The sequence below is a fragment of the Arvicola amphibius genome, chromosome 18 (assembly GCF_903992535.2).
Source record: "Arvicola amphibius chromosome 18, mArvAmp1.2, whole genome shotgun sequence".
NCBI lineage: Eukaryota > Metazoa > Chordata > Mammalia > Rodentia > Cricetidae > Arvicola > Arvicola amphibius.
In genome coordinates this window covers 28097378-28109450 of record NC_052064.1, presented here as the reverse complement: position 1 = coordinate 28109450, position 12073 = coordinate 28097378, and the positions used below count along the sequence as shown (strand labels likewise).

General features: G+C 45.4%; 1 protein-coding gene across 2 annotated transcripts in view; it reads left to right on the top strand.

Annotated features, from left to right (window-relative positions):
• Window positions 1-12073, top strand: part of Hecw2 (HECT, C2 and WW domain containing E3 ubiquitin protein ligase 2) — a 176112-nt gene that overhangs the window by 140942 nt on the left and 23097 nt on the right. For both annotated transcript variants that reach the window (XM_038315559.1, XM_038315560.1), the window contains exons 21-23: window positions 5677-5829; window positions 7934-8032; window positions 11268-11397. In XM_038315559.1, the coding sequence (XP_038171487.1) occupies window positions 5677-5829; window positions 7934-8032; window positions 11268-11397 (382 nt within the window). The remainder of the gene's footprint in view (window positions 1-5676; window positions 5830-7933; window positions 8033-11267; window positions 11398-12073) is intronic.

Genomic DNA, 12073 nt, shown 5'->3' with positions numbered 1-12073 from the left:
GGGCACCTTTATTGAAGAAAGAATGAGTTCATTATGTACCACGTGCTGTCAGGATGACATCAGTCACCAGTCTTGCCAGCCACACGTAGACTAGGAGGGAGCATTTGCAAATGGTTTTCCTTTGGGGACCTGTGTGTAGTATCCTTCTGTATTCCCCTGGGATAGAGACATAAAAATAACCACGAGATGGGAATGACTCAAGATGGTTTTCTGGCCCCTTACGGTTTATAAATTAACCGGTAGCCCTCACATATAACCAAACTGGGGTCTGAGCTGCCCAGATGTAGGTTGAACTCGCGGGTTGCTGCTTGCTCTCTTCAAAGAGGTATCCACATCATTCGAATCATCCTAACCTGCCAAAGAAGGATGCTCTGCAGCCGCAGCCCGGCTAGGTACCACCAAGTGCAGCCTTCTCCTATGAGACTTCAGTCCTCTGCTCCAGTCCTTGTTTAGTGGCTCAAGGGCTGATGGCTTCACTGTTCTCAGTCTCTGTGGCTGAATCAGAAGGTACCCAGGCCACGTGCGCCTGGACAAACTTCTGAGAAAAGAGAGTGTGACCTCCCGAGTCCCGAGGCTACCGGATTCTTTCACTTTTCAGTTTGTTCCCATCGGAGTGTTTTGGCTTGGATTATTTTTTAGTTGAAATAGAAAGAACGGGAGGATAAAATTAACTATTTTAACACCTGTCAAATGCTGCTAATAACGCATGTGGTGTGCCAGGCCAGCAGCATGATGCTGGGAGAAATGCTTCCTCAGCAGGCAGGGCCCAGGACACTGTGGTTACCCTACCGACATCTCTGCTTACTCAGAAATGCCCTCAAATGCAGCTGTTGTGTGGCTAACACGCCCGTTGTCCGGAGTTTCTGTACTTCCTTGCCAAGCCTTTAGCTGTGGAACCAACCTAACTGGCAAAACAGGAATGTGGCAAACGATCCCCGTGGTATGAGTCACGTTAACTATTTATATGGAAGAGGAGTTAGAGGAGCTGCATGCCCACACGCCCTGCTGGGACATGTTTCATTGAGTTTGCTAGATGGTGAGAGAAATCGCAGCCCGCAGCGGACTCACCCCTAAATACGCGGTTCTGCGTTCGGAGTTACGACCAAATTAAAGTAGTAGTCTTCTCTTGCCTTTGGAGTGACTCTATTCATGGCTCAAGGGTTAAGGAAAAAAAAAAAGGAAGATAAAAAGTAAAGTGTCCCAGTTAACATGCATTTCCTATTAAGGAGCTGTCAGTTTTCTTCCCTTGTGAGGTGAGTTTTGCTTTTCAACTTAATGCCTCAGAGAAGATGTGTTTGTCTTCAGCCACAAGAGGAACCAATCAGTAAGGTCATTGTTGTCTTAACAAACTTTACCATGTTAGAAGATGTTACACCGCAACCTTCCTAAGCCAGCTCACTTGTGTGGCGGTAGTTTCAGATTGAGTCGTCTCTTTAGGGATTGGCTCAGTTCGCTCCTGGTATTGAACTCATGTCCCACGGCCCCGTGGCAAACTGGCTCGCAGTTATTCACTCTGCCAAATGCCAAGCAACGATATAAGGGATGCTGATTTTCTTTGGAGAGCATCAGGGAGCTGCAGTCACAATTCAGCAATGTGCGTTGAGCTCCTACGGAATATCATTCTGCAAACATGAGTGTCTTCGTTAGGGTTACCATTTCTGTGAAGACACACCATAACCAAAACAAAATGAAAAAACAAGCTGGAGAGGAAAGGGTTTATTTGGTTTATGCTTCCACATCACAGTTCATCACTACAGAAATCAAGACAGGAATTCAAACAGGACAGAAAGCTGGAGTCAGGAGCTGATGCAGAGGTTATAAAGGGGTGCTGTTTACTGGCTTGCTCCCCAGCGCTTGCTCAGCCTGATTTCTTGTAGAGCCTAGAACCACCAGCCCAGGGCTGACACCACTCACACCCACAATGGGCTGTGCCCTCCCCTCTCCATCACTAATTAGGAAAATGCCCTACAGGCTTGCCTACAGCCCGATCTTTCCGAGGCATTTTCTTAATTGAGCTTCCCTCCTCTCAGATGACTTTAGCTTGTGTCGGATTGACGTAAAACTATCCAGCACAAAGAGTAAGACAGCTCACCTGCTCCCAGTGAGGTCAAAGTCTAAACTTATGTACAGGGGAAGCAGACACACAGGGGTCATTAGAATGTACTCTGGTAAGTGCAGTATTATTGAAATATTCAGAGTTAAATCTTAGGCCCACCCTGTAATTTTTAATGGAAAATCCACAGTAGAGTCAAGTTTGCTTATACCAGTCATCTCAAAGAAAGCAGGCTCGCTCTACCGTTGGTCAGTTATTTCAGCTCTCTGTGACCCTGGTGTCCTGCAGGCCTCTACAAGGTGAAAAGCCCAGCAGAGAAGTGACCACAGCCAGTCGGTGTTTATGTCTCCTTGGAGAGTCTCCCTAAAGAGTTATAGTAAGCTAGATGTTTTAAGAATGCGTCTCCCTCCTCCCTGTTTTTGTAACAGCAGCAGTTGGCGAAACTTGCCTATAAAGGGACAGATAGTAAACGTCTTCAGACTTTGCCCGCTGTGCATTCTCTGAGGCACGTACACCCCAGCTTCTTATCAGGGCACAGCTACAGGCTACACGCACGTCAACGCGGTCAGGGCATTTCAGTATAGCTACGTTTACCAAACCTGGACTTCGGCAGTCCTGCCCTTAGGACATAGTTAGCCAAGCCCTGCTCTAGAAGCAATATTGTCTGAATCTTGATAGACAGGTAAAATGAACTTAAAGGGAAGGGCATGTAGAATAACCTTAAAGTTGACGTAAGGACACCTGTTCAGGGTTTAACAGCCGGCACGTCTTCACAGTGCTCCTCCGATCCAGCTCACTGGGTTTCTCTGGCCTCTGTCTTCTCTATTAAAAAAAAAAAAAAAATGAGGAAATTTAACAAAATGACGTCCTTGATGTCTTTGACAATGGATGTCCTAGCTCTATGTCTGTTTCTGTGATAAACACCATGATGAAGAGCCACTTGGGGAGGAAATGATTGACTTCAGTCTATAAATTACAGTCCGTCATGCAAGGAAACCAGGGCAGGAACACAAGGCAGGGGCTGAAACGGAAACAGTAGAGGAACGCTGCTTAACTGGCTCGCTTCAGGTCTCATGTTCAACTCTCATACACTGCCTGGACCACCTGCCCGGAGGTGGCCTTGCGGCCTTCAGTGGGCTTGGCTGTCCCACATCAATGAGCAGCTAAGAGAATACCACATAGACACGCCTCCAGGCCAGTCTGAGGGAGGCACAGTTCTTCAGCTGAGGCAAAGAAGTGACTTCCCCAGGTGGGGTAACGTCAACCTGCTTGAGTGAAGGAAAATGTCCAGGCTTCCTTAGCTCCTTCGCCACACCTCAGGCTTGGGGTCGGTTCCAGGAGACCAGGAAATCCCACCTGTGCTGTGAGAGAAGGTTGAAGGAGGTGATCCGCGCAGGGGAGAAGACACAGGTACTATAGAGATCAAGGCATCCAAATGTGGCGTCCTGCCAGGAGTAGCTCCTTCAAGACCTAGATTAACGCTTAGGCTGGAACGGGCATTTCAGTCTTTGTTGGGAGGTTATGGGCAAAGAACATCCAAACGGAAGAAAGTAGCTGCTGCTGCTGGCCTTCCTAGAGTACGGGGAAGTCTTGAAAAGGCCGCATGATGGGAGCAATCTGAGTTTCTGGGTACCTGTGAGTAACCTCATTGAGGACTGAAGATGGCCTTCCTCACCTAGTCTGGAGCCACAAGTTGACTTCATTATCAGCAGTTACAATGACAAAGGCGGCTGTACGAAGCCTGACTGGCCCGCAGAGTGGCCGGTACCTACCCTTTTCAACCCAATAGGTTGCCCGCAGGTTCCCTGTGGGTATGAATCTAGGAGCTTGAAGTCTTCACCCATGTGGTTCTGGGCAGTTTTAACTGGTGCTTATGCTTCCTCTCATGTATATTAGGAAAAAGTTGAACCAGCACATGGAAATATAAATATTATATAAGACAGTGTGGAGTGAAAAAAAAGTCAGAGTTGGTGTATTGAAAATAGACATGAAGTGAATAATGGCATCTACAGTCAGAGAAGACAAAAATGGGACGTTCATATGTGGGTAGTTGAAGTCCACACTGTGCAAATCCAGTTATACTATCCCTGCAGGAAGAGGTCATTTTCATTTTGGTTACATTTTTATTTTTCTAAATCTTCTGCCTATAATAGGATTATTTTCTAGGTTATAAAATTCCATCACTGGAAAAGGGTCAGATGATTCCACTTTCATTTAAAAAAAATAGTGGAGGCCAGGTGAGATGGTGCATGCCTTTCTTCCCAGCATCCAGAGGCAGAAGGAGATGGATCTCTGGGAGTTTGGAGTTTGAGATCTACACAGTGCATTCCAACCCAGCCAGGGCTACATAGTGAGATAGGGCTAAAGGGGATGGAAAGATAATTCAGTCAGTAACATGGGGATTTGTGTTCAACACCCGGAACTCACAATTTTTAAATTGGTCCCGGCCTGTTAGCTCACACAAGTCTAGGGCTACTGGGAGTGCAAAGGCACTCCTGGGGAGGCAGAGACACTCAGGAGAGACAGAGACACTCCTGGAGAGACAGAGACACTCCATGGAGGCAGAGACACTCCAGGGGTCTTTGAGATTCACTGACCATTTAGCCTGTCTGGTGAGCTACAGGCCAGTGAGAGAGCCTGTCTCAAAAAGGTGGGTGTCACCTGAAGATTTGTTGCCTGGCCTCTACACACACACACACACACAGAGAGAGAGAGAGAGAGAGAGAGAGAGAGAGAGAGAGAGCTCAATAATAACCAAATAACAAAGATCTGGAAAGAAATAGAGGTGGTGGGTAGGAGAAAGCAAACAAAAGTCTTTGGGGTTGCCAGCTCCCTACCTCGCTTCCATTGCTAAATCTGCGTGTAATTTTTTTTGATCAAAAGGCTGATATATTTTATATTTCTCATTTGAAACTTAGCATATCAAGTTGCTTTCTATTTCCTGATTCTCTTTGCTGCACCCTTCCCGCGCGGGCATCGTTGGCCACTCCTCCCACCACGTCCCTCTGGCCCTGAAGCTGTTGCAAGCTGAGTGGAGTTCCCAGTGTAGTCCGGGCACTAGGGGTCCAGGCTGTCCAAGTCCCGTCCAAGTCCCAAGTACTCGTTAGAAAACTCCTCGCACCTTCCTTTCCTTGTCTGTTTCTGCTTATATCCTCTTATTCCGTGTTTTTTTTTTCCTCCAACATCCTTAAAATGACTTCTTCCCCCCCTCCTCCATTTAGAAGATTTCCAGAAATACCTGAGGCCTTCATTTGCTTTCAGTGGTATGACTGCTTCTGTCTGTATGAATGAAACATTCCCATGACACTCCCTTCCCTGTGGCCTTGCTTTAGACATTTAAAACATTTATATGTGTGTGTTTGTGTAAGCAATGAGTGCATTGCATATTGTATGCCTTGTCAAATGGGTAGCTAAGGTTTTGGGTATGTGCTGTATACATGATTAGTTATTTTGAGTCAAGAATACTGAGATCAGAATTTTTTCATTTTTGTTTGGAGAGACCTGATATGTAGACAATCACTGTAATGAGTATTCTCTAGAAAGCTAAACACAGAAGAAAATAAGCCCAATACCTAGAAAGAATAGAGACTGATTATTCTTATGTGAATTTTTTTTTTTTACAGGTTGGATTATAGCGGACCTTCCAGAGAATTTTTCTTCTTGGTATCCAGAGAACTCTTTAACCCCTATTATGGCTTATTTGAATATTCAGCCAATGACACATACACCGTACAAATAAGTCCTATGTCTGCTTTTGTAGACAATCACCATGAATGGTAAGGGTTTTGTTTCTGTGACAGTTATCCTCAGTTAATTTTCTGGGATGCTAGCCCCGCCTCCCCCCTCCAAAAGAAGCCACATTTCTTTAGACATTTCTCCCTCCTAGATAAAAATCACATTATCAGTATATATCTCATTTGGTGTTTATTTTTGTTCTCAAACTAAATTACATAGGCAGTTCCCACCCCCAGCCAGTAATTGAGTATATTGCATAAGATCAACTTTGAGTTGAATAGAATTTATAGCATTGGAAAAATGTTACAGGTGATTCATTTCTTAGCAAGGCTCCAAGTCCGGTGGTTCTCGGCCTCCCTCATGCTGCGACCCCTAAACACAGTTCCTCATGTTGTGGTGACCCCAACTGTGAAATTATGTCTTTGATGCTTCATGACTGTAATTTTGCTACTGTTATGAATCATAATATAAATATCTGATATGCAACCCCAAAGGGGTCATGACCCACAGGTTGAGAACCACTTCCCAGGTTCCTTTGGTAGAGGCCAAGCAACTTATCTAACAGTCTGGGCAAATCTGGCCTTGGGGGAGGGAAAATAGATGTGCTGGGGCGTGTGTGTGTGTGTGTGTGTGTGTGTGTGTGTGTGTGTGAGAGAGAGAGAGAGAGAGAGAGAGAGAGAGAGAGAGAGAGAGAGAGAGAATATGAGTATGTGTGTGAGAAAGTATGTGATGTGAGAGAGAGTATATATGTATAAGTGTGTGTGTGAGAGAGAGTGTGTGTGTGTGTGTGTGTGTGAGAGAAAGAGTGTGTGTGAATGTGAGCATGTGTGTGTGAGAGAGAGTATGTGTGAGTGTGTGTGAGAGTATGCGTGTGTGAGAGAAAGTGTGTGAGTGTGTGTTTGTGTGTGCACACGAGCGAGCACACGTGCATGGAGGGTGGCCCGGGGGAGCTGCAGATCAAGAGCAGGAATAGGATATCCGTGCAGCACCCGCTCACACACCAGCGTATTCCAGCTGCTTCGAGTCTGGAAGCAGAGATTGCTTCATTTTTCTTAATTTATCACACTAAACCAAGGCAAACAATTTCAAGATTCCCATCTGGAGGTACTTATTCTGAAAAATCCCAAATTACACTCTTTCCAAATGGTCTTACATCTTTTTCAAATCCCTGCATTTGTAGACTTTAAATATTTACATAACCCCTATTAACTTGTTCCTGGTCGTTTTTTTGCTGATAGTAACAAAGCAAGGACACAGTGGAAAAGACTCTCTGAGTCACGAGGTTATTGACGGGTGAAAGGCATTAACTCTGAGGGCTTGCTCCTCAAATTCATTTCTTGTTTAGTTACAAATTTGGAGGCCTCCTAACTCTGGCTGTTACAGCTGTGCTCACATAAGTGGAAATAAAGAGAGGCAAAAGCTGTTGGCCGCTGACCTCAGAAAGCCTTCTCTACTGAAATGACAGACACGTGGTACTCTGGTAGGCATCAGGCTTGGAGGAGCTGGGAACCGAGACACTTGTGATGGAGGAGCCAATCCTGTGCCTCAGGCAGAAAACCCAGTCGTAACAGATCTGTATAATAAAGTTTCCAAGTTGATTCAGAAGAGCACTCAATTTTGACATTTTGGAGAACGGAATGTCTCATGAGGAAAGCCCCTCCCCCCAAATGTCTGTATGAATGCTTCGTGGGTGATGGTATTTACCGTCAGGAGTGAGGCTTGATAGAGAGCAGCCTCAACCTAAATAAGGGCTTTTCCTCAAAAGGGAATGGCTCCTAGTTTGCATTAGAGAAATGAACTAACATCTATGCGCATAAAATGAAGATGACATTTTCTCTTAATCTTTATCAGTTATCTCTTGGGATGGTTTGGGGAAATGTCACTGAAAAGCTAAGGGGAATTCATACTGTCAAATGCAGGGTAACTTGGAGTAAGGGTAAGGTGTCCCTAAATACTAGAGGAACAGATTTCCCGCCCCCCAAGTAAACCCTGGCCAATGAAGACACACTCTACAGTGCCCAGAACCTCTCTCATAGAGCTGGCAAGCAGGTAATCTTGGACAAACAGAGTTGAGATTCATTCTAGGAAGTAAACACAGCTGAGACGCTGGGTCCTGTTCAGCTGCCTCGTGTGTCTCCTTCCCAGGTTCCGGTTCAGTGGGAGGATTCTCGGCCTTGCGCTAATCCACCAGTATCTGTTGGACGCCTTCTTCACGCGACCCTTCTATAAGGCTCTTCTCAGAATGTAAGTGTATGTCTGTGCCTGCATAGTCGGCCTGTAAAGCTCAAACATGCTTCAATGAAGAGGTTTCGTCAAGGACTCTGTTTATCTGCGCGCTATCCCAAATCGGTGGCTGAATGCATAGTGGTTTAGAGTTAAAAAAAAACAAATATGATTTCAAACGTAGCTTTTAGCTTCTGACCCTTTGTTTCTGATGACCCACCACGTCTTAGTTTTGTTCCCTCCTGAATATTTGATTCTACTCTGTGGCAACACATGTTTCTTTAAAACACCCGTACATCAAACACAGCACTGAGATTCTTGCGGCCTCCATGCCGATTATTAATAGAATGGTGTGGATTAGTCCCCGGTGACTCACAGCCTGTGCCCTTTGTGAAGTGCACATTGTTGTTTGCCGTGTGCGCTTCCAAAAGCTTGCGCTTGGTCACAAGTTCATTTTCTTTTGTTTAATTTCAGTTTTCCTTTTGGTTTCTCTGCTAGGCGTAGACAGTGCCATACTTTTTGTTGAGACCTTCCTCTATCACAATAGCAGTGTGCAGGGCAAATGGACTTTTTCTTTGTTTAGATCCCAGTGAAAGATAGCAGTCATTGTACAATGTAGAGTAAAGTGCCCACATATTCTGTATGTAGTCACTGACGAGACCAAGCAGAAGGCAAGGGTTAGGGAGAGGAAGGTAGGCTTGTATAGACGCCACTTGCAAAGTACTGAAGCACAGAACCATGGCTGGGAGCTGTCGGACACATCCTTCCGTCAAGCCCATGAACCTCTTGTGAAGTGAAGAAGTCTTGACCTCAAATGAAAACCAACAGAATGTTTCTCATGAGGCTTCGGTGTGCTCACTAGGAAGACTTTGCTTGTGGGCAACAAGGATCTGCGTCCCTGCTTTTCCCAGGCCCCTCTTGTCACCTCTGCATGTCCTTGTCTCCTTTCGTAGGTTTCCTGAAAGCCGTACCCACTGTTTATGTTTGCTCCTAAGCCATACCGTCCACACGTGCTGTTCCGGCTTCTCTCTTGGCTGCTATTGATGACTGTTTCTTATCCCTATCTTCTTAGATCATTTTTGCTGCTTCTGACACTAATGTTCAACTCTAAGAAAGCAGAGACAATCAGAAACTAAAAGTTCTCTCCGCCACCCTCGAGGTTATCCCTGGGTCTTTCCTACCCTGATGCTTGCGACAGTGTTCCTACAACTCTGTGGGCCTTTCTTGGGACTTGCCCTTCACCTTGGGGTTTCAGAAGCTTCCATCCCACGCCCAGCTTTCCTCTCTCTAGAACCGACAGAAGGAAATTCCTCCTCTTGCTTCTTCTCCTATGGACCACTGAATCTAGCCCCGAGTCTTGCTCTCTTGAGTTACAGGCTCCTGAGAACAGTCCTCTGAACAAGAAGTCCTGCTTCTTGGGTGCTTCAGGGGGACTCCAAATCTGCATAGTTAAAGCGGAACTCTTTGTGGGCGTTGAAGTGAAACTTCTTCTATGTGTCCACCGGACGTTAATGGTCCACACGTTCTTGATTATTCTGGTTAGACATCGGAAGAGGATCCTAAGCAAACAGAGCAGATACACACTGTAGGTTTTCAAGTTGTGTTCTTGGTGGTGCTGGGACAAAATGCTTGACCAGAGCAGCTTAAGAGAAGGTTTGTTTTGCCTTAGAGTTTGAGGAGTGCCAGGCATTCTGGCAGGGCAGCTGGTCACATTTCATCCTCAGTCAGGAAGCAGAGAGAGTGCTCAACTCAGGTTGTTGTTGTTGTTGTTGTTGTTGTTGTTGTTGTTGTTGTTGTTGTTGTTCTTCTTCTTCTTCTTCTTCTTCTTCTTCTTCTTCTTCTTCTTCTTCTTCTTCTTCTTCTTCTTCTCCTCCTCCTCCTCCTCCTCCTCCTCCTCCTCCTCCTCCTCCTCCTTCTCCTCCTCCTCCTTCTCCTCTTCCTCCCCCTCATCCTCCTCTTCCTCCCTCCTCCTCCCCCTCCTCCTCCTCCTTCTCTTCCTCCTCCCCCTTCTCCTCCTCCTTCTCCCTCTTCCTCCTCCTCCTCCTATGGAGCCCCAGCCCATAGAATGGTTGGTTCTACCCACATTTGGATGGCATCTTCCACTACAATTACATTATTCTAGAAAATTCCCCACAGGCATATCCAGAGGCTATCTCCTTGGTGATGCTGCGCCCTGTTAACTGACACTAGTGCCCTTCACGGCATCCTCCACTGTCTCTGTTCCCGACCCAGGGGTTACTTTCGAAGGACATGTGGTACTTTTTCCCACTGAAATCATGTAACCTCAGAAATTTTCTCAGTTCATTTCACTGAAAATTGTTGATCGAAACAGGCAACATGGTTGAGGTCTAAGAGCACCTTTAAGAGTTGGCTTGTGACGTGAATTTATTTGCTGTCCTTATTTTAGGTTATCTTCCTTTATTGTCAGTGTGTCTGTCTCCCCAACAAGATCACTTCCTCCTAAGAACAACCGGTTCACCAAGCAGTTATTAATATGTGTGGCGCACATTCGATACCTAATAAATATCTAAAATAAACCAAACAAGATAGCCCTTGAAGTTGAGCTAGCTGAAGGGCAGGAAATTTCAACACAACTATAGCAAATCAATTGCTACCCCTAACACCAGGGCAAATAATTAGTAATCTAGCTCAAGTGACTCCTGTCGCCACAAAGAGAAAAAGCCCCGGGGGAGTGAAGGACAGGAAACTTTGTGGATTTTTCCTCTGGCTTACTGTTTTGACAGTGGTGGAATAAGAACCCTGAGAGAAAGGGAAATGCATGGACGTCAGTTACAGTATCTAGTCTTTTTAAAAAGGCATGTGAAAAGCAAAGTTAAGGTACAGTAGAGAAATCAATAAGAGATTTCAAGTTGGGGAGACAGTAAGTTTAGATAGGATAGCATAGCAGAAGAGGATACTGGCGCACGTTTTCAGCCTGTCCCGGTTCCAGATCTGGCACTGGCTGCCGATGACCATGTATATGGCTGCCATTCTTTGTGCCTCCTGGTTCTGTTTTTGGGAGAAGAGATAGGTAAGTGATTCCTATGGGGTTTTATGTACCCAGGATTTAAAAAACGTATGTCAGGGTTCTGTCTCACTTCGGTAGTGTGACTGCCACGCCCTCGGCTATTCCAGGTACCACCCCCTACTTGAATGGGTTTAGTTCTTGTCACCGCCATTCCCAGATTACCCGCCTCGCGATCCTGGAGTTCGCCGCTAACGAGGCCTGCGTGCCTGCTTCTGTTTGTCACCCTAGCCTGTGTGACCTGAGCGACCTGGAGTACCTCGATGAGGAGTTCCACCAGAGCCTCCAGTGGATGAAAGACAATGACATCCATGACATTCTCGACCTCACGTTCACTGTGAACGAAGAAGTGTTTGGACAGGTCTGTTACAGGCTAACGGGCGGTCGCTGGCTCGTGGAAAGCTAGTTCTATGGCCAAGATCAAATGCCAGTCTCTGTGGCTCATTGGGCTATTGAACCCAGGACTAAACTGTAGTAACCTTGAGGACAGAGATTATTCTAATGCCAACTACAGTTTAAGGTGTTCTCATAGATTATGAGAAGGATTTATATATTATAAATAATCTTTTTACTTCCAACTCAAATGGATATGGGATATGAGACTATCTATAGATATCTAGAGATGTGATACTATATCTCACACAGAATACATTTGAATAGTCCCCGCAATCCCTGAGTTGGATATGAAATTACTTAATTTTAATATAAAATTAAGGTCCATTTAGATTTAAAAACTATAATTGGTTGCTTTGAAACAATATTTTTGAAGAGTGCTTGAAAACAGAGAGCATATTGGTTTTATTTTAAATTTGATGGCAGGGAAGACTAAAAGATTCCTATCAGGAGCTATGTATTCGTTCTCCCCAGGCATTGGGTCAGGAGATATGTATTTGTTCTTGCTGGGCATTGGGATTCACCTGGGTTCCCTGTAATCCATGTGTTTTGAAAAGTGAGCTCTCAATTTAAGATTTACTCAGGTATGTTTCTGTTTTCCTTAGGTCTATCTTTTACACTGGCTCAGTAGGTATAGTTGATTC